General features: G+C 41.1%; 1 protein-coding gene across 4 annotated transcripts; it reads right to left on the bottom strand.

The window, feature by feature from the left end:
- Nucleotides 1-1,875: 1,875 nt before the first annotated feature.
- On the bottom strand, nt 1,876-20,900 carry abch1 (ATP-binding cassette, sub-family H, member 1). 4 transcript variants are annotated; one of them, XM_026354408.1, is made up of 20 exons: nt 20,818-20,900; nt 18,241-18,389; nt 17,916-18,075; nt 17,558-17,712; nt 16,311-16,418; nt 15,393-15,486; nt 13,404-13,478; nt 13,124-13,304; nt 12,742-12,838; nt 12,462-12,630; nt 11,354-11,454; nt 9,502-9,572; nt 9,223-9,272; nt 8,672-8,728; nt 8,437-8,507; nt 8,253-8,341; nt 7,482-7,585; nt 6,218-6,377; nt 5,835-5,939; nt 1,876-4,871 (listed from the first exon to the last, which is right to left on the bottom strand). In XM_026354408.1, the coding sequence occupies exons 1-20, from the start codon at nt 20,887-20,889 to the stop codon at nt 4,765-4,767; spliced, it is 2,175 nt and encodes a 724-aa protein (XP_026210193.1). In that variant the 5' UTR covers nt 20,890-20,900; the 3' UTR covers nt 1,876-4,764. The 4 variants fall into 4 exon arrangements, with proteins under 4 accessions (XP_026210193.1, XP_026210194.1, XP_026210195.1 ...); XM_026354409.1 differs by lacking the exon at nt 20,818-20,900 and adding an exon at nt 20,335-20,474; XM_026354410.1 differs by lacking the exon at nt 20,818-20,900 and adding an exon at nt 19,710-19,764.
- Nucleotides 20,901-26,773: the final 5,873 nt, after the last annotated feature.

Raw genomic sequence — 26,773 nt, 5'->3', positions numbered from 1 at the left:
TTTCACAATGAACTAAGCGTTTTAATAGCAGCCTGACAGAATGGACGTTATTTCCAGCGTTCGCATTACAAGGTTTACTGTGTCAGTGTGGACTTAGACTCTGAGCAGCATGACAGTGTATGGTAGATGATAAAAGAAGATTGTTTGGGGATTTTCACAACCTCAACAGCACTTACACAGAACGACATGCACATTTGAAACAAATACTCTACACGGTTGTAGAGTTTCCCTTGACATGCTTATGTTTCAGGTGAGGCGACTCCATGAAGCATCGCTTCGCTCTATTTAGTGTCTTGTTTTAAACGCTCAGAGAACAAGTAGAGGAATTTAGATATCTGTAGGAAACTCACCAGCCAAGTGTGATCTGTAGGGAAGTCATCTGAGACGCTTACTATACGACAACAATATGTTCATGTTCATGGATTGTTCCTATGCACACACCCATGTGTGCATTATGAGAAAATGGGCCCTGAAGGATGGACAGGTAAAAGACTTCCTATATAGGCCCCCAGTGTGAAAGAGACACATAATAGATGAGATTATCAAGTCACAGTTTGCAGTTAGTTTGTGTGTCTTTGTTATTTTGCATTACTCTGTTTCTGTGGTCATGTTGCATCTTTTTGAGATAGATTTGTGTCTGTTTTGAATTTAATTTTTATATTTTCAGGTCGTATTTGGGCAGAAAAGTAGTGCGATCGCAGTAACTACCAGAGCTTCTAACCTCTAAAGTCCTAAAGCAGACTTTCTCATTCCCCTGAATGCCAGCATGCTTTCAAAAATGTCAAGTCCCTGTTGTGCCACGCATCTCAAATTTAGTAAGCATCAACTTTGATACTCGGTCACTTAGAAGGAAACTTTGAAACTGCTGTTTGCACTCCAGCACTTTGAGGTGCATGTCCGGTTCACCCCTTTTCCTGTTGTAGTCTTCACAGATCCCTGTGTTTCTCACCTCCTTATGCTCGTTTTTTGTCATGCGTCTCATTTTGGTCATTGTGCATCTTTTAACTTGGCCCTGTGACCTTCAAAAAAGAAATATTACCAATCACTCATTTATAGGCCTTGGGGCCTACTGATCTATGTGGCAAATACCAAAAGTTGGCCATTAACATAATTATTACCAAGCATTAATCCACACTGAAAATCGTCACGATGTTTTGCAGACTTAATGAGTGATTTTGACAAAACAATGTGCAGCTGTTTTAGAAAGTAACTGACCATCTGAAAATAATTTAAACTTAAAATTTAAGCTCTTTAGAAAGACTCGTGAACATCAAAGCTGTAAAAAGGATCAATGTATTGTTGCAGCCATTTAGTGTCTCTTTGAAGTTTCGTTGCATCTGTTTATGGTTATTTTTTATGTTTGTGTTGTCAATTTGAGGTTTTGTCCATTAGTTTTGTTTCCTTGTAGTCATTTAGTGTCTATTTGTGGTCATATATATCTCCCTGTAGTCAATCGAATTCTCTTTTGAATCACTTTGAATTTCTTTGTGGTCATTTTGTGCCTTTAAACTGTAACTTTTAAATAATCAAATCAAAATATTACTTCATACAGAGGCTCGGGGGTCAGGGGCCTCTGGGCCTGTTTAGTAATTCCCCCTTACACACATGTTCAGTTTGTGAAAACACAGCACAGGAGGCATAACATTCACACACACACACACGTCAGGTAAGGTTATAGAGGAGGCAGCAGAGGTCATCATCGTCACCATGGTTACGGGCAACACAGTGATGCAAGCTAGCATGATGTCATTGAGTAAATCTGTCATCCGTAGCCTCTGGGTGTTTTTGCAACCATGGAATTGTGGGGGATTTTTGTACTTTGGTATTGAGCAAAATCTGGCAGTGCTCTGAAACAAAACAACGAGACAAAGGGAGTATTTCTCCTGCAGGTTTATTGTTTGAAAACACATTAATAGAACTTCATCGAAGCATGTCTGCTATCACAGTGCATACATGTCACAGCACAGGAGTGTAAATGTTTTACATGCCCTTGGGGAGAGACAGCAGAGGTAGTCGACTGGAGACTGGAGCAGAGTGGATGTGGAACATACAAGCAAAACAACCTTTCATAAAACTCTACGTGGTTTTACATGAACTGTAATATTCCAACATTTACCAAAATAAGAAAGGAATAATTACAGCAAGCATTACCTTCAATGTGCATTTCTTATTGAATCTAAACTTGTATGCAAGTTAATCTGCTCCGTCAGGTGTAGTTTGATCCATTTGGTTTGTCTGATTAGTGCACAGACAAAATAACAGAGACATAAATATACTGTGGTGAGTGTTTACTGCAGAAATGCTCTAAAAATGTTTTATACAGTGCTTTTTGTTCCTTGTCTTTACATAATCATTGGCTGGTATTTCAGGAAACGTCTTTAATGTTAACATAAGGTTATTCCTCAAAATGCACTTCAGAACTAAAATCTCCACATCACAGTCGTTCACTGACTTTTTGGCAATAATGTCTCAATTGTAAAGACAACAATTAAAAAGCATACTCACTGTATAACCACATAATGTCTACACGTTTATGTAAGCAGTACCAGAGATGGACCACAATTTGAATTTATTATATAAAGGTATATTACTGTCTGACGGGAGTCATAAGAGGCACGGCGGTTAATCTCACCAGGATGTGGGATTCAGCTTCCACTTTCTGTCAAGGAAAGAATAAGAACCGAGCTACTGTGTTTCCTAACAGTTTGCCAAAATACATTTAGGGGCATGTCATCTGGAGCTGTTTTCATAAAAGCAAGAAGCTCTACTATTTCTACCAAAACAAGCGTGCATGTCCCTTAAACTGTGCGAAAGGAACAATATTAATATACAGCAGAGCAACATCAGCAGGTTTACAGTGCAGGAAGTCCTGTCTTAAAGATTCAACATCTACAGTAACATCACACACCATTAGACCATGACGTCACCCAATCAGAAAGATTTACAGCATTTTAGATTCATTATTTATCTCGTTAATGGACACATAAAATCTCACATAAAAATCATTTGCTGCACTGCACATAGAGAGAGGGAACATCACAACACATCACATGCTGGTACGGTCTATGTGTTTAGTTCTCTAAAGTTAATCAGGTAAAACGTGTGTTTGTAAAAAATAATAAAACGTGTTAAGCATGTGTGCAGATCAATGAAAACATTTCTAAATCTGCATTAATTGGCACAAGATGTGATGCTGGATTGAATCTGTAGTGGTGATTTTGAACATAATAGTTGTGAAACCTGAATAAAAAACCTGAAAGTAAAAACGACAAGTTGTGGTTTTTCTTATGGATACAGTCCAGCACCCAAAATCACAACATCCAAAAAATCCAAATAGGATGTTTTAATAAGTGAGCTTTAGAGGTGCTGTGACACACATTTTGAGCCAAGCTAAGCTAGCTGTTTCCCCTTGTTATCAGTGTTTATGCTAAGCTACGCTAACTGCCTCCTGGCCAGAGCCTCACATTTATCACGCAGACACATCTTGTGCTTCCCCACAGTGCAGACACTACAACATCCCAAAGGCACATGTCTATGTTTAATCCAAAATAATGTGCTTTTAGTCTCTGTTATTGTTGATGGAATATTTATAAATAAAATGTAAAGTATGAGGAGTTTGTGCAAAAAAAATATAACATGTCTTGCATTGATGCAGACGGCTTGGAGAGCACGACACACCGTCTACCCAGCTGCTTCCACTCTGTCCAGCAAAGTGAAGAGTAATTCAGATTTAAAGAATGATACAGTACCAATACTTCGCCCGTCACCTACTCGTCACACCCACCCCTACTTATTTTCTCCTATAAGAGTTGCAGGCACAAAACTAAAATTATGGAGCGCAACCATCAACCTGAAGTGAAAACGATGCACATCTACACGACAAGTTTGCATTTGAGCACCTGGTAACACGGTCACCACTTCCTGTCACACAGCAGACAGGACGTAAAACCTGAACACAGATACAACATGTGAGCAGCTCGAGACGACTGCGCTGCTGTGGAAAGCGTGATTTCCAGGACAACATGAGGCAATCGGCAGTTTAAAAACAATTCTGTTATGTTCCCACGACATATTGCAAAACAATCATGTCTTCAATTTTTCTGCTTGTAAAGCAATTTGAGAAAATATGTTTTCACATCTTCTTGTTAAACTGACTAAAATATTGTGCAAAGACTTTTATTCTGACAGTGCTCTATGTGCAGACATATGGTATAAAACAAACACTGTATGGAAAAAATAATGTCCTCCTCTAGTTTAGGCCTCACCTACTTTGAAATAAAGTGTGTAATAGAAAAATCTCTCTAGCATTAAGACTAAAGGCAAACAAAAATAAAAAGGTGACCCTGAGTTGGTGCATGGCCCATGCTGGGGTGAATATTTTCAACATGCTGCACACAGAAGTGAAATAAACTGCATTCATTTAACATTCACTATTAGTCACTAACTGTGCATGTGTATATTTAGTTTAGTATTCTTCTACATGCAGCATTTTGAAATCTCACCTTCGCTTGAAAAGGCCAAAGCAACTTTTGCAGGATCAGGCAGCTGGTTGTGGACCACAGACGTGGGTACTGTATGTGTGTGATAATGTAGACCAGGGAGACTGATGCATCGAATCATCAGTACAGCGAACCAGCGAACCCCATCTTCTCCTTGCCGCCCCAATCCTTCCACAGATGGTAAGTCCCTGGTAAATCGTTAGCTCCTGGGCTTCACCTGACAGCTCAATCCCCAAACTGAAGGATGTGTTCTGGGGTGAGGCTGTCACGTCCTCATCTTTAAGATGACTGTTGCCAGGATGAGGAAGAACGTGTTCCAGCCCAGGGTGACCGCAAAGCCTCGCCAAACCATCATTCGGGACAGACCCCAACCTGTTGAAAATATTAAAGCTCATATGTTCTCCAAGTTTTGATTTATAGTTTTAAAACTCACAGCAGAATCAGAATCTAGGTAGGTTTTCACACATAAAGGTTTTGTCTTAATGATGTGGTGCAAAAAACAGGTTATCGCATACATATGAGTCGACACTATATGACAGAAAAGTTATAACTAGAGACAATGAACGATGGTAAACTTAGATTTACTCAATATTACTGTATTTATGGAAGGTTTCAGTTGTGAACTGAAGGTTGTGAACAGCCTGAGAGAAAGAAAATAAGAACTACTCAAAGCTGCAGAAAGTACTTTCAACTCATCTGCATGGTTCCAGTAACATTTATAATAAATCTCTCATTGTTCTTGTGTTTTAAAGTGAGGTAGTTGTCTCAGTAACTACCTAAACCTCAAACAAATTAAATCAGGGTTTATTACTAACTGCATACTAGCTTGGTGAGGTTACAGTGAGTGCATCACATCAGGGATGAGGCACTAAAATGCAACTGACTCCAATCAGTAAATGAGGGCCAGGGTGAAGGTGAAGTTACAAGTTTCAGCCTGTGCTGCAAATTTAATTCAGACGCTGCTGATTTCTGCTGGTGTCTCGTCTTCCATTACGACTCTAAGGTAAGGTTTTCAACAGGAAATGTTTTTTCCTGTGCTTGACATGTATCACTTATCGTGGAGGGACCTGTCTTCAGGTCTTATTGTTTAGAGACGATGAGTTCCAGAGGGCGAGAAAAGACTGGGAGACAGAGTGAAACCACTATATCTTACTACCAAGAAGCTGAGTTTCAGAGGATCCAGGGCTGATTAATGATTTAGACCAGCGGCTCACACACCGGCATGTCTGAGCCATGTGCATGTGATGACTTTTATATACATGGCAGAGGAGCTACAGCAGCCTCCAACATTATTAAACTGATAAGTGCTGTGTAACGTGCGTGTGTGTTTATTACCTCTGTACATGATACAGCGAAGGGCTTCAGAGGCGTAGGTCTGAGGAAGCGCCAGGCTGAGGTAGCGGAGAGGATAGGGGATACACTCCACGGGCCAGATGATGCCTACAGGACAGGACAGAGGACAGCAGGATTTTACCCTGTTGTGGTGTGCAGTTATATTTCACTTGGATGATTCAGAACAGGTGAGGAAGTGAAGACAGTCTGTTACTGATACTACAACAAGTGATAACTCACAACAAACATTTAAACCTACAAGTTTTCCAATAATGGTCCAGTAATCAGACGTCTGCTGGACTGCTGCTACTGTTTCACATAAGTATAGTACTCACTGGTCACCACTGCACACACACACACACACACACACACACACGCAGGCCTACCGCTGAGGATGAGGTTGGGGTAGAAGATGCCCAGGGCGGTCTGGTTGGCGCTCTGCTCGTCATCGATTGCAGCTGAGATGACAAGGCCAAACGAGATGCCGGTGATGCCCTGCAGCACGATGAGTGTTATAACTAACACCAAGGAGCCTTCGATAGGCATCTGCAGAGAGAGAAAAGGAAAGCGTCAAGCCATAAACATAGAGGCTCAAAACAGGCATACAATAACAGCCCGACCTACGTGTCAGTCGTTAAGCTGTGTAATGTACAGTAGGCAGCAGGTTTCTTGTTCTTTAAAATAGCTGTCCATCATGAGTTTGACAATGCTACGTACAGGAGTGAAAGAGGGAGAGACCCAAGGTGAGACTTTTTTGTTCTGCTGTGATCCCCTGCCAAATATAACACAAGAAATGAAAGGAAATGCCACGAGTGATTAAATTTGGCTGTAAATTACGCAGACAGAGAGGAGAGTAAACAGAGCAGAGGCGTTACACAAGACGTCTATTTTAAAACGATTCAAAATCAAATCTCACGTCTCAGCTCAGACTCTTCAGTACAATCTGCAGCCGTGTGTGTGTGTGTGTGTGTGTGTGTGTGTGTGTGTGTGTGTGTGTGTGTGTGTTCAGACACCATCCGTCTCCCCTGACAACATGCAAAAATAGACTTGCACCGAGAGGCCACATGACCACTCGGTTGCCACAGCAATCAAGGGTTGTTGTTGTGGTGATCCCGGGATAAGGCCAATGCAGGAAGAGATTTATGGAGTGGTGGTCTCTTTGGACTTCAGCAACAACACACACACAGACACACACGTGCAAAACAGCATGCAGCTTCATGGATGCAGACAGAAACACACATACACAAATGATTTCTACCCTGGTTTGGACGTTAGTCATACTTCTACTGAAAATCAATGAGGAACTGAATCCTTATGCTTCATCTGGTTTGTTCTCACGGTAAAACCTGACCCTGCTGACCTCGAGAGTCTGCTGGACACTCACAAAAACAAATTTCATCTTCTGTTCACTGTAACATGTAGATTTTACTGAGAAGAAATATTATTATTTTATTATATTCAGTCTGTTTAATGGTTAAAATGAATTACTGCACCTCTGTTGTGTGTTGGTGATGTAGTAAAATGCAAATGAAGAGCTAAATAAACATTTTTGCTGCTGCAAAGACCCATTTCTCCAATAAATCAATAAAATACATGTAATTTGAAGAGTGTGTTTGTGTCTGTTTCATTGCTTGCATGAGAAGGTCAGACCTTGAAGACGAGCAGTATGAAGAGGAGCAGCAGGATGATCTGAACGCTGATGACAAACAGCTGAGAGAAGAGGTGAGCCAGCATCGTCTCCATAGAGCTCACACCTGGTGGGGACACAGAAACAGAAAGTATTATTAGCTACAACATCATCTGAACAACGTCTCTTAAGAAATCAGAAGGAAAACAAACATCACTTACTTAAATCAGATTAGACAAAATGGGCACAGACATGGAAATGACTCATTTTGGCAGCTTTCATGTTTATTTTTATATATTTTTTGTCTGTTTTTGGTCATTTTGCATTAGTTTTTGTCATTGCTGAGCTCCACATTTTGGTAGTTTTGTATCTCTTTGTGTCCATTTTTACTGAGCTCCATAACTTTGAACATTGACCATATGAACAGGCCCATGACCTTCCAGGCCTGATAGTCCTATTTAATAATCCATGATCGAATGGCTTATTAATCTGTGTGTTTAAAAACATAACAAAACCACTGTTAACTATTGTGCTAGTAAACATATTCTCATTATACAGTGATCATGTTACTCCCTCTACTGGTAATATCTCAAATTACACTCAATTATTAATCACATTCGGTTCAGAATTTAATGCTTTATTGCCTACGGAGGAAATATTTTTTTGTTTCCAGATGTGAGCAGATTATCTAATAGTAAACAGCAGCACACTCACAGTGCACATCCATTAGAATAAAAAACAAACGTTGCACAAACAGACAGACGACATGGGTGAAGCCAGACAAAACCTCTCACCTGCGACCCAGCATCTGTCTAAAAGGCCCTCCTTCCTCTCCAGGACGAAGGAGAGTGCCGTCAGACCTACAGCCAAGTAGAAGGTGATACTGGAGCCGGAGGGGCAGGAAGAGAGAAAGAAACCGAAAGTTAAATCATCTCGTTCCAGCCATGTAATACATCAGTCAGCCCACGTCACACCTACCTGAGCACAGCACCGGGGGTCACAAACGTTGTGAAGTCTGTGTTTTGGCTGCCATAGATCGGCTTCTCATACTACAAGATGACACAAACCACACGCCATTTGTTACCATCTGGATAGAGTGAGCACGGGACTTTTGAATTCTGCCTATTTTCACATTTCCCATTTTAACTGTTTTTAATTCCTACAATTATGAGGTAGAAACAGTCAATTATTATTTCACACACTCTTTTCCTACCTTTATTGGCAGGGCGACCAGGTACGACAAACTGCCCAACTTATGCTCCACAAAAGCCTGAGGACAGATGAGAGAGTTATAACAAAACAACAACTTACAACGTATTTAATGTATTTACAGCAGCTTTACAGTCTAAATCTGAAATAAATAATTTTTATTTTTATGCCTCAACACATTCAATCTGTATCAGTTTTAAATGAAGTATATTTACATCAACATACAATAAAAATAATTCTGTGTGACAACTTTTAACACATGGTGGTTAAACAAACGTAACTGCATTTGGTCAAACTAAATCATTTTATCTAAAACAGTATGTGGAAAATCATGGGTTAAGTCTTTGACCCATCTACATCTCTAGAAACTTGATGGTGTGTTTTTCTAGTCTAGTGTACACAGCACAGGCTGCACTGAACCCTGAACGGTAACATTTAGCATTGCCTTTGGATTCTTTGCACATGTTGGATGATTTCTAGCATCTGTCCTTAAACAATGAAGACACGTAAATATTTGCAGAAGACACAAACAAACAACAGGAATCCCGTTTGCACCTGAAAGGCCTCTTGAAGTTTATTCTGCAGCATGCGGGCAACTTGTAGATCTGTAAAACAGCAAATTCATTTTCTCACATTCACAGTACCATAAAGTGCAAAGTTCTATATATGAGTGTGTGTTTCAGACATGTTAGATCATGTCTACAGTATTGTGTAATGTGAGTTCTCAGAAGTCAAGCTAGATTCTTATTCCAGCTATGAACAACTTTAATTTAATGAGAATCACTGCATTTCTAATGAAACTGCTGCAAACCGTGAGAGGGATTTGGATCTTACTTGTCAAGTCCAACCAGACGTGCACTGATCCTCCTTCTACCACCTCTCTAGAAACCTGCCGCTGGATCATCCTGTAAAACCAGGAACAGGGTCATTGTCTCAGAAACCTCTGATCATTCAAGCTGCTTTTACTGTACTGAAACAAACATCGTTAGGTTAAGATGCTGAAGATTTATTGAATATTGTTTTGGTCTCTTCAGCAGCCTGTATCTGCAGAACAGAAGCTTTTTACTGGTCCATTACAATACATGATGCAGAGACGCTTATAGGATGTGCATTCACGTCTAGGTTTATTTATTTATTGTTTACATTAGTGCTGACTTAATATGAGCTGATCTGTCACTTGCAGAACAATAACACAAACCGGTTTCACTCGTTTATTCTTCGATTGATTGATCATCATAAATTAGACTTGGACAACATTATATTCTCTTTATTTATAGCTGTTTATTAACTATCTGAATATGATGCATTTACCTCACTGAAGCACATGTGATTTATTAGACTGTTCTGAAAACATGTCTCTGGTTGAACAGTGCACATTACTTTGTCACGACTAGCAGCCGGAGGAGCAGACGCCTTTTGTCTTCCTCAGGCAGGTCTGTCACACAAGCAGCACATGCTTCTTCTAAGCTGTGACCTGCCCAGGTGTGTTTGGGACAGGAAGGACAAGATCGTCTACCCCAGGCATCAAACATGACTACACACTAGTATACACAGGACGGTGATTCACACCTTAAACATCAGCGTGTGCCCTTTACCCTCTAGAGCTGAGTCATGCTCACATGATGGCAGCTCTGAGGTGAGTTGATGTGGTTTGATTTCTTCTATAAAGATGCTTTCTGCAATTGTACATTCATCTATGATCTCTGCATATGTGTCTCCTCAGGGCCTCCTGGTCTTTGTTCCATGTGATGAAGCAATGCTTTCAGTAATGTCTGAGTACAGATTACACTACCTGAACCATGCTAACAGATCTGTGAGGCTGTAGTTATATACAATGGTGCTACAGCACAAGATAAACACCAACCAAAGTCATGCACTTTACCCTGATGGGACGTGTTCAGTATACTTCCAACACTTTCCTTTACAATCTAATGAAAACTACAGTAAAGAAAACCCTCTAGGCTGCACCCTCTTGTCTTGCCAACATTTATAGACATGCATCCACTCATTTTAAACAACTGTACAAGACTCCATATCAGTGATTATCTCTTTATCTTGATTATCTCTCTACATAGATCTTCAGTTTGCGATTTGTTCATATGGCTGCATGCACGTCTTCAGTGAGGTTAGGTGTGTGTGTCAGCCTGTGTTTATCATGCTTGTTTTGTGTGTTTTGATGGGTTTGTCTCTGTCCTGCAGCTGGAATGCTGGTCCATGCGTCACTTTGGCATTTTAATGGAACTGTGTGCTTTGTTGTGGGTTTGGTTTGACTACTGAAGATGTCTTTGACACTCACACAAACACAGGCTTGTTTAATATGTATTGAATTGCAGGTGCATAACATCATAAGCATCTGTATTTACAGTACTATGATTTGTGCAAAGGTGAAGATGAGCAGGCAAATAAAAATAGCTCAAAGGGGACCATGTCGTCAACTGCTCCAAAGCTGTGGAACAGTTTTCCCCACCACCTAAGTGATGCACTATCTCTGTAAGTAAGTCCTGGCACTCAGCTTGTTATGAAATGTGGGTGGATAGAGTACAAATGTATTAACAGTGCTGTCTTCTTCCTACATTTTAAGTCTGTACACCCCACCGTGTGGGATTTGTTTGGTCAGATCATTAGTATGTGACACAAGGAAACATGAAGCTGATACTGATGCAGCACATCAGATCGGATCTCTCACCTTTTTGTCAAGTAGCTGGTGAAGTTCTTGCCAAAGCCGATGACCCCCCAGTACTCTCCGTTGTGGATCCCATTGAAAGCCTCAGTATGGGACAAGGGCACCTATCGACAAAAAAAGAACAGATGGAATTTATATATTATCCAGTCAGGTTGGTAAGTGCAGGAAAGACGTGTTGTTGGGAATTTGAAACACTTTCTGAAGTCTGGAACCCATGGACATGACCAAACAAATCCCATTTCCCAATGCATGCTCATACCATAACACTGCCTCCACCATGTTTGACACTTTAGCTGCCTATGTATGAGAATAACTGATTTCTGAATGGTTATTGCCAAACTTATGTTAAACCCATTGAATAACCTTTGCACATTAAACTTTGTTCACATCTCGAGTGTCTTATTTTAGATTCAGTGAGCCTGGCTGTATACCATTTCTCAGTATTTCTATCTTTTTATTTTTATCAAATTGATGCGGGCTGAACATATTTTGCTTCAGCAACATCATTCTCCTAATGTTTTTTATTCAGCAGCCTCACTAGAGTTACCGAGGACTGAATAGAGTAGTTAATACCCATTTGTCATCTAGCCATGAGCTAATTATGGCTAGATTAAGATAGTTGAACTTTCAGTATTTGTGTTGTATCCTAATATATCAGTGGGACAGAGAAACAGCTTTTCCCTTTCGCAGATTTCCTAGAAATAGAAAGTCTTAGATTCTGTTCTGCTCAGAGCAGAAGTGAAACTTCTTTGCTTAAAGTCAAATTAAATACAACAAACCAGAGAGCGGCTCTCTATTTCCTTTCCTGACTTAACCCTTTCAGACCCAACAACTTCTCGAAAAGTCTGTGACTAATTTATTGAGTGAGAGACCTTCACAAAAACTAGTCACTGCCAGTGATTGAACATGAATTTATTCCATTAATTCTGTGCTTTGCATGAACAGATAATTCATCTGAATATATCAGCAGATCCACAGTACATCAAACTGGAAGATAAAAAGGAGAACAAGTACTGAAGTACTCTTTGCTTGTGGCATATAAATACTGTCCAATAACTGAGGGCGTGATCCTGCCTGATGTAGATTAATATCGGTCTTGCTGAAGAAATACCTGGTACACACTGGAGTTGTCCAGGAAGGAGAGCAGGGAGTGGCTGTAAGCAGTGGGGGCAGTCTCGTTGTTCACCACAGCCACCTGGATTCCCTTCGGATCTCCTCCGACGCACAAACAGATCAGAGAGATCTGGATGACGGGCAGCAAGAACTGGAAACACAACGAGCTGCGAATGCACAGAAGATGGTAACAGTCACAAACACTGCTTCATAAGATGTTCATGTTATCTTCTATCAAGTACAAGATATAATTATTAAATGTCATAACTCTGATGTACCCCGGCATCCTCTTCATCCGCACCATTGTTTTAATTATGAGGGCAGCAATGTTTCTCCATTTTGGCAGCACGTGTCTGGCTCGTACCTTCCAGTCGGCTGTGCAGTCACACGAAAAGAAACAACAAGACATCACAGATGAATCACAGATTGAGCACCTTCAACAGTGAACAGGTAACATTTAATGTGAATGACAACAACAAGAGTAGAAGAGGCCAGAACTAAAAGAGAACGCAGAGTCGAGCAGGTGAAAAAGTAAGATGAAGACAGCGAAAAGGAAAAGCTGAAGCATAAGTAAACACTGTTTATATTGTACATAATGTAAGTATAATGCATCCTGCAGTCATAATTTCAGTTAACACACAACTGTACTCAAATTAGCACCTGTATATTTGGGAACTTCCTCTGCAGCTCCTGGTTTGACCCCCAGAATCGGCCGACTCTCGTCCCGCCCGCTCTCAAATGATTGGCTATTTTCTAGCGGCTCCCCTGGAGGACTGCATCCCCGTTTAGAGTCGACCTGGTCCGACGTCTCACACAGCTGCAGGAAGGCGTGCTCCAGGGTCTGCAACAGAAGATTATGCAGGTGAACAGGGACTAGACGACTTCTTACTGACTAATTGTGTTGCTGTGAGGTCCCACACAGGGTTTAAACAGTACTCACTGTTGCAGTGTGCTGCTTCATGACTGTATCTGGAGGACCTTCAGCCAGCAAATGTCCGTTCCTCATGAGGCCAACCTAGAGAAAGAAGAAATGAGAGAACAATACAGACAGGAGGTTCACTTTCTTCTTTATTTATGGACAGAAATCAAAAATACAAATAAATAATGGCAAGAGTTCTGGCTTTTGTGAGTGTGTAGTGCTTTTGCCTGCAGGGAACTGGTAGATGGAGCTCTGTGCTTAATGAATCCTGCTCCTAATGTTGCATTAAGTCCAGGGTTGATTCTGTTATTGAGAGGAACTGGGTCCCAAATTCGAAGAAATGTTTATCTCAATTCCAGTAGAATTAATTTGTAAGTAAAGTATTTAATGTATTGACCCTCTGAGCATCGTTAGCAGTAATCCAGGTCGAGTATTTAGTGTTGTTGTCCGAGTTGGATATTTATTACATAAATATTTGCTGTTAAACATGTTAATTGATTGTTCTGCATCTTTCAGTGGAGAGTGAGGGTGTTGCCAGTGTAGTTTCTGAAGCCCTATGGTTTACAATTAGTCATAGTATGTTGTACCGCATGGAGAAAAGCAGCAGATCATGCTGACACAGCCTAACGCAGCTCATTTCTTGGCAGCCGACTGATTCATTGTTGTACTGTCTGTTACTTCACCTGACACAGTTCTGTCAACATGTGAAGAGTCACAAACACCAGCTTATCTATCTCACTTCCCCATCGATCCGATAGCACCTGCCTATCGTTTCCCCCAGCGGAGCCGTCCGACTGGTTTTAGTGTCTCCGTGTTCACATGCAGCTTCATCACTGCGACGCCAACATGACGTTACACCTTATTCAATGCAGCTTGAGAAAAAACTCGAGTTATGAAGTCTCTGTCTGAATATGAAACCACAGCTCAGCACATTCAAACAGATACAGATAGGAATTGACTGAATCCACCAACACAAAACAAAAACCGAGGCATGAACTGAACCATGGATTTGAAGAATAATTACATCCTAGACACTGGTGAGGAGCCTTCACAGGGGTTTGTTTGTTCTGTTTCACAACATTTGAGCAACTTACAGTTCAGTTTTTCAGACTGGAACAAGCAGACATGTTCCCCCAGAAAACCATTTATGGTTTCATCACAAATGAGAAGCATCTGAAAATCTCAGACAATGTTATTTCTAAAATGTCTTTGACTTCTGGAACTTTTCCTGATAGTCATAACAAACAGAAAGGTAATCTTACAAAAACTGTTTAGGAAATATACTGATCAGCTTTCAGGCTGAGGGTCTTTATGATAAGTATGTACATACTTACATACATGTTTGCAAACGCCTGTCCGCATAAGTCACTGAAGCTTTCTGTTCTCATGTGACACAGTTTAAATTTTCCAATTCAAAAGCAGACATATCTTTTTTGTCCAGTACAAATGTACAACTGTGAAACATTTGGTTTTATGGAGTTTATATACAAAGAAGATTACTGGAGGAACAATGACTGAACTGATTTACACTCAGTCTCTAGATTCACCAGCAGTGTAGGTGATCATGTGTTACAGTAATATACTGTAAAGATGTGCTTAGAGTCCTGTGTCGACTGAAATCTTCGACTGTGTGTGTTCACAAATGAAATGAGAAAACACCCGGTGACTATTTTTAAATGCGTACTGTCTTATTTCCCTTTTTCACTTTGTTTTGTGTCTGCATTTGTTTTGTCAGTGGGTGGAGTTCAGAGTATGAAAATAACTTCACGTTTATGACCATGTTTTTCCTTTAATATCATGTTTTACTGAAAATATGATCATGAAGTTGCTCAAACATCACCAGACTTATTTTAAAAGAATAATAACTCAAATGTAAACAAATGTTTTGTATTGTGAATAACAGAGAGCATTAATGAGCTATAAAAGAGGGAAATATGTGTGCAGGCCTTTTTGTGAGGATGCATGCAGCTTTCGGTGTGTGTGCGTCCATGCACGTCTGAGTTATCTCACCACATTGGCTTGCCTGGCCTCCTCTATGTAGTGTGTGGTGATAATGATAGACACTTTCCCTGTCCGCACAATCTCCACCAGATGCTGCCAGATCCTAGAAAGGAGAAGAAACCAAACAAATGACATAACACTTGACCTGTTTTCCTAAAATCTCAGTCTGACATAGCTTCGCCAGCAGCAGAGACGTCTGAGCTGATGAGGCTTTGTGACGCGGTTACATAACGAGGACGTGCAGAAAAAAGGTTTCTGACTTATTTTCTGCAGGAATCAATGGAAAAATGTGATCTGATCTTCACCAAAGTCACAAATATCAACAAACACTTTATTAAAAGTGCAATGTGATGGTAGAAAAAGTAATCAGGTGCCAATCAGACCTTTACTGACTGAAACCTTCGACATGTCATTATAAATAATCTTTAATTTGACATTTCTGCATAGAGCAGCAGGATAACAATCTCTTGAAGAGCACTTACTAACGACTGATTTACCAAGAATGTAATCTCAGATAGGTCAAGGAATAAACTGATACAATATCAATGTTGAGATACTGAGCCTTGATAAAAAAAAATGTTTATCTGGGGTTCAGGTTATTGTTTAATCACATTACAGCTTAAATGTTTTCATGTCCTGTTCTTAAAGGTCACACTGACATGTTTATCAGAACTTATTCGGCTTATATTACTCATTGAAATGAAGACAAAATCCCCTGGTAACGTTTTAAAGAAGTCCTAGTTTGTATTTATTTTGTTCTCTATAATAGATGTGTGAGAAGTCATGCAAGTTTTCAGCTTTCAGTTTCCATCAGGTTCAAATTCTAATTCTTCAGGTCTGTAGTGAGCCCAGAGACAGTATTTACCTGGTACTGATGTAACTCATAGTTATATTATTTTTGAGTGTGTCTGTGTGTGTGTTACATACTTTGCCCTGAGCACAGGGTCCACTCCCACTGTTGGTTCGTCCAGGATGAGCAGCTCTGGATTCTGAAGCAGAGCTGCTCCAAGAGACACCCTGCGCTTCTGACCGCCACTGTATCACAGAAAGCATGTGAGAAAACGTTTGTAGCTAATGAGCTGGAGACAAAACCTGCAAGACTAACCTGCCTGACAACACGAAGTAAAACAACAAGACCTGAGTGAGGTTTGCTGGGTGGAAGATGCATTTTAAAGAATGAATGGTATGAAGCAGTAAACGGGAGCGGATGCACGTGCACATCATACCACACATGTTTTAAATGTTATGCGTAGTGAAAGGTTTGTTTGTTATGTCAGCCTGTAGCAGAACCATTGATTAAAGGATAAGAAGCACGCTGCAACATCATTAGTACAACACCAACATGTAAGGTTGGATGAACAAATCCTTTTTACAGGGAACTCTCTGCAGTCTAGTTTACATAAAAGACAGTGTGCTAATGTAGGCAGAGTTTTAAGGGCCTCGGAAACAGAAGGGCTATTTTAATTGATGACTGAATAATGAGCTGTAAGATTGTATTTCTCTAATAACTGCACTAATTCAAAAGGACCATAACAGAATAAACCACTTTCATTGAACTCTATTAGTGTCTCTGATCCATCGCAACAACATTATCAATTTAAAATAACATTTTCAAAAATAACTTAAATAAATTTTAACAATATTTGGGAAAGTACCAGAATCAATTTGGGGTGCTAAATATTATTCAAACATCTTTTTATGTATGTAGAGATGCCTCTTTACTGCATGACATGGCAACACAAGTCAAACATCACAGTATGACTGGAGAATATTTAGTACAGTAAATGAGACGTTATCTCTTTATTTGACTTTTGCTTTTCTCCTAATAAGATAAAGTCATATTGTTTTACGGGCACTGGGTTTACAACCTGTGGAGGGATAAATTACTTCAGGTATCAAAGTCCACAGGCCTCTGAATACAGCTGTAAAAGTACATTTAGTTCTCCTCATAAAGTGGAGTCTACAGCATTTGAACTCGCAGAGAACTGCAGAAAACAGTAATTGTTATAGAAAATGTGTGAAATGCTTTTGTCCTATATGATGCACAACAACACCTACAATAAATCCTGCATTTAGTACTATGTTCTCTAAAACTGACCTCTCTGGGGAAGCTCTGTTTTAAATCACTGTGCATTAATCTCATCCTGTCTGGTAGGTTTGCTCCTGTAGATCACCTGAGATTTCGGACCAGGCTGTTCTTCTGAGGTAGATCCAGGAAGTCAATGAGGAAGTTCATGCGTGCCTGTGTTTCCTTCGACGTCAGACCGTGGATTCTTCCGAAGAACGTCAGGGTGTCACTGATGGTGAACTCGTTGTACAGCGCCAGCTCCTGTGTGTCACAAGGGCGACAGCGTTTCAATAGATGGTGTGTGTGGATGTTACAGCATTAAGTGAACAGTGGTATCAACACAAGCACAGCTCAGGACAACAAAAAATAAAAATGCTAAGTTACTATTTGTTTTATGAGAATCTCATGTGTGCTGCTGCTTTTTGAGTTTCAGCGTCCTACTGAAACCTCTTACAGGTGTTTACCTGTGGCATGTATCCAACCATCCTTCCTGGCACGTCATGACCAGGAAATGCAGGCGGCTTCCCCAGCACAGTGATGTGACCCCGCGAGATTTTCAAAGTTCCCACGATGCATTTCAACAGTGTGGTTTTCCCACATCCACTTGGCCCCAAAAGACCATAACTGCAAAAAACCATAATGATCTCAGAACAACAGAAAGCCTCTTCTCTTCCACTGCAGCTTCCACAGTACCTGCTCAGTACCCAGCATTAGTTCTTGTCTTTATGCTCAGCTACGCTAACTCACTGCTGCATACTTCACACGACAGTCGTATTACTCTTCGCTCACATTTGTCCTTGTGGTACAGTCAGGTTGAGGTTGCTGAGGACCTTCAGTTTGCCGTACGACCTGCACACGTCTCGACACCGGATTGCAAAATCCTCCTGTCCAGCAGGCAGAGAAGCCTCCAAATCAGCCGTCATGTTCCCCTCCTTCATCTGGAGGAGAGAACATAGTATGATCACCCTTCATAAAGCTCTAGATATACTGTTTATTTACAGATGTTAGTCAGCAGCTTTATCAATGCACAGAATTATCATAACTGTTATCACATGTACAAACACCTTATGAAGCTTCATAGCCTCAAAGTGTTTGATGTATCAGACACATATTTATTACAGAAGCAAGAGAAACTGTAAACCTTCTGCCACTAAGGATTAAATACACCTGATTATGTGCAACTGACCTACTGTGATCTAGTAAATATGCTAATTTAAAATGCAGAAACTGAAGGTTATTTGTGCAACATGCTGATTTGCATCTTTTAATCTGATGTCTGTCTGCAGAAAACATAAAATACATCTTTAAACTTGGAGCAGTTTGTTTCTGTTACTGATCCTGATCATGACTGAAATATGAAGAAGAACAAATGTGTCACTTCTTCCTCTGTCTTTTTCACTTTCTGTCATTTAACTGTGGCACAACTGTTACGCCTGTTCTCCTAGATCTGCGTCAGCCCATGCACAGATTAATGAACAAGCTGCTGGGCGATTCCAGACAATATTTCTGTTATAATGGTTGTGATTTTATTTTTTAACAAAACTCAATGTTATCATGAATCAAATGAAATTTCAGAAGAATCATCGGGCAACATTTCTACAAACGCTGCAGCACAAAGACAATTAACTCTACATATGACTCACATTCATTACATTTAGTATTCAAAGCTCTATGAGCAGGAGTGGCTGTGTTTTAAAAAGACATTACTGCATGAAGCTGAGAGAAAATGACAACCATTCTTCTAAGTAAGCCAGTCGCCAAAACACAGGACACTGAGGAGATTAGTATTTTTGTTCAAGAATGCGACTGAATAGAAGCCAGTTTACCCTTTAACCCCGAGTCCCACAACAACAAACAAAAACATCTCTCCCGTACTCTCACATTTTCATTGCATCTAGTGGAGCTCCAACATTTTGAAGTATTTGGGTCATAAACAATCCTTCTGCCCAGTAATCTCTAATGACAGCCCTCTTTCACGGGTTTCCCCACAGTCTCCGACTAACTCCCTCCTTTAATCCAGCATCTCCCATTTTCCAGTGATGAGATTAGGGAGATTGCATTGCATAATCTGAAGCATTTGGTTAACTTAACCTTTGCCACTATAGCCTACATGTGCAAAATACACACCGAGACCAGCAGATCACTCTTGTTGTTGGTATATGAATTAGCCTGCAGTTGTTGTTTTTTTCTGATGAAGTTGCTTATCTACAGGAATCACATTGACAATCAACTCGATGATGATGACGATTTAAACTCACCCCGAGAGAAGATGTAAACAGAAATGAGGAAGTGGAAAGGATGAAGAGCAGCTGATATGTGATCCACAGACTGAAGACAACAGCTAAAGAGCAGGCGAACGTCAGCTGACACAAACATCTCAGACAGGTCAAAGCAAAGTGGAAGAACAGGTTCAGTTTGCCAGATTGGAAAAGGATGCTTTCCTGTGATGAATACCCACCTAACTCTCCACAGCCTGTAACAGGTCGCTTAAACAGAAATCTACATTACTGATAAAAAGAAAAGGAGCCTGTTAATTTGGTATTTAGCAAAGAAACTAAACAAATATGTGATAGATTCTCCAGCATTAGGCTGCAGACTTGTTGTAATTTACATTTAAAGTCCTAAGTTATTTAATTTAAACACAGAACTGTTAGAAAATCCACAATACAGAGCCTGTTTTAAAGGTATGATAGTGTCCAGTGTTCAGCTGCAGCTCCACAGCTGCAGCTCACATGCAGCTGAGGTCCAACCCCGGTTAGATAAACCACCACATTGTCCCTGTGCGGGCTTTCCCCCTGATAACGACCTCAATCAACCCAACAAAGCCTCTTTTTTTCATTCATACGCTTCTCTGCTCTGTTGCTCACTAAGAATTCCTCCTACCTTTCCTGCCAAGTTGATGTCAACTTGCGTCACCGCCGAGTGGAGGAAAACGGGCTTGACAGGCGCAAAGTGAGACGCATTTCCCGAGCACAAACTAATAAAGAGAAGCTGCTGCTGGTTATTTCTAAGCTGAGCCTCGTTAGCCTACATCCACCAAACCACCAGCTGCTGCACGCTCACTTCTCCTTTTTACATCTGCACGTCGCACAGGATGTGTGCGCTGCAGCAGCGCCGCTCGCTCTGCCTCTGTCCGTCTCCTCCTGAGATAAACACCCTCCTTCTGAACTTCTGAACGTCTGCATGGTCATTATGCCATAAAACACAAATCAGAAGCGGCTGCTGCTGTGCATCAGGCAGGCTGTCCATCCATCCATCTTGCTGCAGCAGCGAGGATGGTCCGGGAAAGGCCTGCTGTCTGGGAAAGAGTCGATCCTGAACGGTTTGCGCAAAGAGAGCATCCTAAACTGTCCGACAGAGTCTTACCCGCTCGTCCATCTCGGTGCAGTCTGCAGGTCGGGCCGTCGCAGCATCCCTAACGACAGCCTCTGCGGCCATGGCAGCAGGGAGGAGGGCGGACCGGCTCGATCTCTGCAGTGAGAGAGAGAGAGAGAGAGAGAGAGAGAGAGAGAGAGAGAGAGAGAGAGAGAGATGATGCGCTGTGTCACTTTTTATTTTGGAGCTGGATAATCTGTTTGCTCAGTTTTAAATATTGACTGTTCAGAGCTTAGGAAAGACTGGATCTGTGGAGTTTCTGCTGTAAATTCAGACTCATTCTGAGGGACAGCAGACAACATAGACAGATAGATAGATAGATAGATAGATAGACAGATAGATAGACAGATAGACAGATAGATAGATAGATAGATAGATAGATAGATAGATAGATAGATAGATAGATAGATAGATAGATAGATAGATAGATAGACAGAGAGATAGACAGATAGACAGATGGATAGACAGATAGACAGATGGATAGATAGATAGATAGATAGATAGATAGATAGATAGATAGATAGATAGATAGACAGAGAGATAGACAGATAGACAGATGGATAGATAGATAGATAGATAGATAGATAGTGTTAGAGTAAAAATGATTTACTCAGTGATAATTATCTAATTCTCTTATTACATTTTTGTTTGATTATTGTTTCTTACTTCTTGTCATTATGAAGGATATTTGTTTTTGATGTTTAATCCTGTCAGCAACAGGAACATGTTGTACTCTGCTGATGCTGCACTCTGCACATAGACATAAAACAGGACAGGTCAGAAAAAGGTCAGCATTCTCAGAGTTGACCAGTTCTTGTTGCTATACACCTATGAGCAGTGTTTTATCCTTATATGGAGTTCTTTTTCCTTGTAAAATGATCATCCTTTAACCATACCAGCCCCCATCTGTGACTTTAGGGTGTGTCTCATTTGTAATAAAAAGCTTGCACAAAGGGGGAACGGACGGAGTTGGAGATAGGAAATCCTGGGTGAAGCATTTATGATGCTAAGACCTCAGGCCGGCTCCCCTTGCAAGTAAAAAGGCCAAGTGTCCTTGTTGTGCTTTATTGTCTCCATCTCTTAGTGTGTGAATGGTGTTGTGTTAATTTTGGACCCAACAGAACCTGGTCCTTCGAGCCGGATTTCAACAGTCGACGCCGATGGAGGAGGGTGATGGAACACCGGAAGTCTGTTGACAGCCGGACGTTTAGGACGTCCGTCAGAAAATCCTAGGGCGTAAATTCGTCACTGGGTCGGTGAAATAGCTCCTGATCTTCCCCTCCATCGGCGTCGATGACGAGTTCCAGGAGATGGACAATACAGCAACAATAAGTGAGTAATGCGCATAGGAGGTCGAGTGGGACCTATAGATTAAAAGCCACTATAAATAGATTACAGGTCGAGTGGGACCGGAGTTTAAAGCCACTATAAATTCATGAATTAGTGTATGTTTAGAAATCACTAATTGGTCGAGTGGGACCCTGTGAAAGCCACTATAAATACATAGTCGAGTGGGACTAAGAAGCCATTAATTTTTAGCAGAAGTATTACCGGTTGTTGTGTGAAAGAGTGTGATTGTGAGTGTGGATGTCACCAATTGACGTGGAAGCAGCAGCACTGGAGGAAACCTAACAGTGATAACAAATCCAGTGGTCTGTTGAAGTACACAGTGTGGTGAATTAAGGCCATAGTTTAATAATGGGGAAAAATAACAGTAAACCTGCCTTGGAAGGCGATGAGAAATTCATGGAAAACTTCTCGCCTGGCAGTACTCAATATTTGAAGTTGTGGAAAAAGATCCATGACTTTGATGGCAAATTGACCAAGTCATCCTGTAACAATTTGGTAAATAAATTAAAAATTGAGGTTGCTAGCGCCTCCGATAAAGACAAACCAAAAAAGCAATTGCAGTTATTAGAAGCTACGAAGTGGAGAGAGCAGGCAGAAAGGAGGAAAAGAGACATTCTGAAAGAACAAAAGAAGAAGCAGGGAGAAGCAAGGAGAAGCTGCACTGCAGGCGGCTGCTCTTGTGGAACCTGATAAGGAAACTGCAGGCCCAAGCACAGGGGTCAGACAGATTTATGAGCAGCAGAGACAGGCACAAGAAGACTGAAGCCTGCAAGACACTGGGGGATCCAAAGGTAGACCCAGAAGGATGGGTTGAGCAAGACAAGCGATTAGTTGACAATGTTTGGTCTAAATGGATAGGAGATTGAACAGACTCTCAAGAAATCTTGGAAGGGAAAGAGCAGGTTATACAGGAAGAAACGGTCAGGGACAGATATTGTCCGCAGGGGATCAAGCTCTGCAAGCACAATTGCAGTTGGTGCACGATGCAGTGAAAGAGACATGGAAGAGAACACCTGATTATGTGAAGATTTCACAATGTAGACAGAAAGATAAGATGTGTTTGAGTTCAGAGCTAGATTAGAGGAAGATTTAGGGGTAGGCCAGGAGGGCGGTTCCCAGACAGACCTTGGCAACACCCATAGTCATTAAACCTAAAACAGGCTATAGGCCCAGAGTAAGACAATACCCATTAAAACCAGATGCTGAAGAAGGTATAAAACCTGTGATGAGTGATATGATAAGAGCAGGCATCATTGTTGAAGCACCAGATTGTCAATGCAACACCCCCATCTTTCCAGTGAAAAAAGCTGAATTAGGAATGTGGAGAATGGTGCAGGACCTGAGAGCAGTAAATCAGGCTGTTGACAGCCGAGCACCCTGTGTTCCTGATCCACACGCACTGTTGAACCAGTTAAAACCAGATAAACAATGGTTTACAGTAGTTGATCTTAGTAATGCATTCTTTTCCATCCCAATAGCCAAAGAATCACAGGGATGGTTTGGTTTCACCTATCAGATGAAAAAATACACTTATACCAGGCTACCACAAGGATTTTGTGATAGCCCCACAATCTTTTCACAAGAAATAAATAACTGTTTAGCAGACTTTCACATACCAGAACACAGTCAGGTTTTGGTGTATGTAGACGACATTCTTATAGCATCAGACACGGAACAGAACAACAAGCAGACTGCATTAGCTCTATTTATACACCTTCACAGAACAGGGAACAAGGCGTCCTTGTCAAAGTTACAATGGGCAAAACAACGAGTTACGTTTTTAGGACATGATTTAGTACCTGAAGGAAGGCTACTAACAGCAGAAAGGAAGAAATCCAGCCTAGATGCTCCAAAACGACAGACAAAACAACAGATGATGCAATTTTTAGAATTATGTAATTATTGCAGGTTGTGGATTCCGAATTATGCTCAAATCACACAGCCATTGCTAGATCTCATCTATCAGACACCAATGACAATGAAACAGGAAATCTTGTGGACCCCAGAGGGAGAGGAAACCTTTACCTCACTAAAACAGGCCCTCGTAGGGGCAACAGTTTTAGGACATTCTTGTCACCTGCACAACACCTATCTGTAATATCTACACTTATGTCCCAACCACACATCACTGTGCAGAGATGCACAACACTTAACCCCTCCACACTCATTCCATCCCCCGAGGATGGAGAACAGCACAGTTGTGCTGAAAACACTGAAAAGCAGTGTAAACCAAGACCAGACTTAACTGATGTAGCTCTTGATAAGGGAGAGGTTTGGTTTGTAGAGGGGTCATGCTCTAAGACCCCTACTGGACAAACACAGACAGGATTTGCTTTAGTGACACAAGACACTATAGTGAAAGCAGGCAAACTACCATCACACTTCTCAGCCCAGGCAGCTGAGATAGTTGCCCTCACCCAGGCCTGTAAAGAAGGCCAAGATAAAGACTTAACAGTTTACACAGATAGCCAATATGCTTTTTCAACACTTCATTTCTTTGCAGCCCAGTGGGCAAGGAGAGGTATGACCACCTCTACAGGGAAATCAGTAGAACATGCAACATTGTTAACAGCACTTTTAGAAGCTGTACTGCTACCAAAGACCTTAGCAGTTTGTAAATGTGCAGCACATACAAAGGGTAAAGACCCAATTTCTAGAGGAAATGCTTTCGCTGACAAAATTGCTAAAGAGGCAGCTGAAGGAAAGCATGGGATTTTAGTGCTCACAGTGCAGGACACAGAAACAGCAACACCATTTGATTTACAAGTTCTTACAGACATGCAGCAGAATGCACCCACACCAGAGCAAACTTTATGGGTAAAACACGGAGCAGTTAAAGTAGATGGCATCTACAGAATACAAAATAAACCATGTCTTCCAAGAAGCTTGTTCCACACCGCCGCAGTTTTGAGCCATGGGCCTTGCCATGTCTCAACAGGAGGGATGGTGAAGGTGGTGGAATAACATTTCTATGCTCATGGATTTAATACTTATTCAAAAAATTTTTGTAGAGCTTGTTTGATATGTTGTAAACATAATGTACAGGGGAATGTGCGACCTAAAAGAGGGCAATTCCCACAGGCAAAGCATCCATTCCAGTTCCTACACATGGACTTTATTGAACTAAACAAATGCAACAACTATAAGTACTGCCTTGTTCTGATCTGCCCCTTTTCTAAATGGGTAGAGATCGTACCAAGTAAACATGCCGATGCAGTACAGTAGCTAAAGCTATATGTAAATACATTCTACCAGAGCACGGGATTCCAGAGGTCATCTATAGTGCTAATGGAGCACATTTTGTGAATGACATCATAAAACAGATGGCTATACATTTGGGAATCACTTTAAAGAACCATTGTTCATATCACCCCCAGAGTGCTGGGTTGGTAGAACGGACAAATGGCACAATCAAACTAAGATTGAAAAAGACTATGGAACAAACAGGGAGACCATGGCCTGAATGTTTAGACTTAGTAAAGACATACATGAGAATAACTCCTACTGGAGACGGGTTAACCCCGTTTGAGATCATCTATGGGAGACCCTTTGTACTCCCTATCTTCACAGATGTGATAGAAAAGTCAGAAGACACTTACACCTTAGCAGATTGGATGTGTAGAATGTTGAAAGAGAAAGAAGTTGTAAATGCAAATAATCTGCCAGATGGTGATTTGTCTTCACAGGATTCAGCTATTAAGCCAGGTGACCAGATCCTGATAAAGGTCATCAAAAGAAAGAACTGGTCCTACCCAAGGTGGGAAGGTCCCTACACTGCTCACCACACCCACTGCAGTGAAGATAGCTGAACGCGCCACGTGGATTCATCAAAGCCACTGCAAAAGAGTAATTCCCCTGGTTGGCACTGCGTAGGGGTGGAAGTCGACCGGTACCAAAACCTTTGGTCGCTGAAGAAACCAACTGATCCCCGCGTCCCAGCTATGGCACCAGGGGTAAAACTCGTAGCAGCAATATGCACTGTCATAGTAGCGGTTTTCTTTTTTCTGTATGAGACAGGACTCCTTACTGGGAAGCCACCAGACAACAGACCAACCTACCTCAACCTAACCAAGCGATGGTCAACTACGCCGATCGAGGACTGGGCCTGGAAAAACCTGGCCCTACAGGTAATGAAGAACTTGCAAAAAGCCATGTCAAGTGACCAGCATCCCGATCCTGCCCAGGACTGGTTAGGAGGACTCATGTCAGGACCTTGGTGGCATTTACTCTTGAAGTTACTAACACCACTAATTGTGTTCATTGTAACATTTTTCATATTAATGTCATGCATAGTTCCATGTCTTCGAGCCATGGTACGGAAGATGTTACAGACTACTGTGCTTAACTACATGTTACTACAGGCTTCTGACCCTGTTGTACTTCAACAGGAAGAAGAACTGTTTCATGATCATGACATGGATGCACCCCAGCTTGATCAGTATGAGGATGCTATGTAATGATGCATACATTGAAATTAGGAGACTAAGTGATGTATTGTTGATGCTTCATAGTGAATCCTTATAATGACAAACAGGGGGAAATGTTAGAGTAAAAATGATTTACTCAGTGATAATTATCTAATTCTCTTATTACATTT

This window comes from Anabas testudineus, chromosome 15 (genome assembly GCF_900324465.2).
Source record: "Anabas testudineus chromosome 15, fAnaTes1.2, whole genome shotgun sequence".
NCBI classification, from domain to species: domain Eukaryota; kingdom Metazoa; phylum Chordata; class Actinopteri; order Anabantiformes; family Anabantidae; genus Anabas; species Anabas testudineus.
Note: the sequence above shows the minus strand (reverse complement) of the source record. Positions and strands in the feature narration are given on the sequence as shown.

Excerpts from the sequence above, each read along its gene's own strand:
- abch1 (XM_026354408.1), bottom strand. The coding sequence starts at position 20,889 with ATGGCCGCAGAGGCTGTCGTTAGGGATGCTGCGACGGCCCGACCTGCA. Across the intron at positions 17,713-17,915 it reads TGGTTGGATACATGCCACAG|GAGCTGGCGCTGTACAACGA; the intron begins GTAAACACCTGT and ends TGTGACACACAG. Across the intron at positions 13,305-13,403 it reads TGAAGCAGCACACTGCAACA|ACCCTGGAGCACGCCTTCCT; the intron begins GTGAGTACTGTT and ends CTTCTGTTGCAG.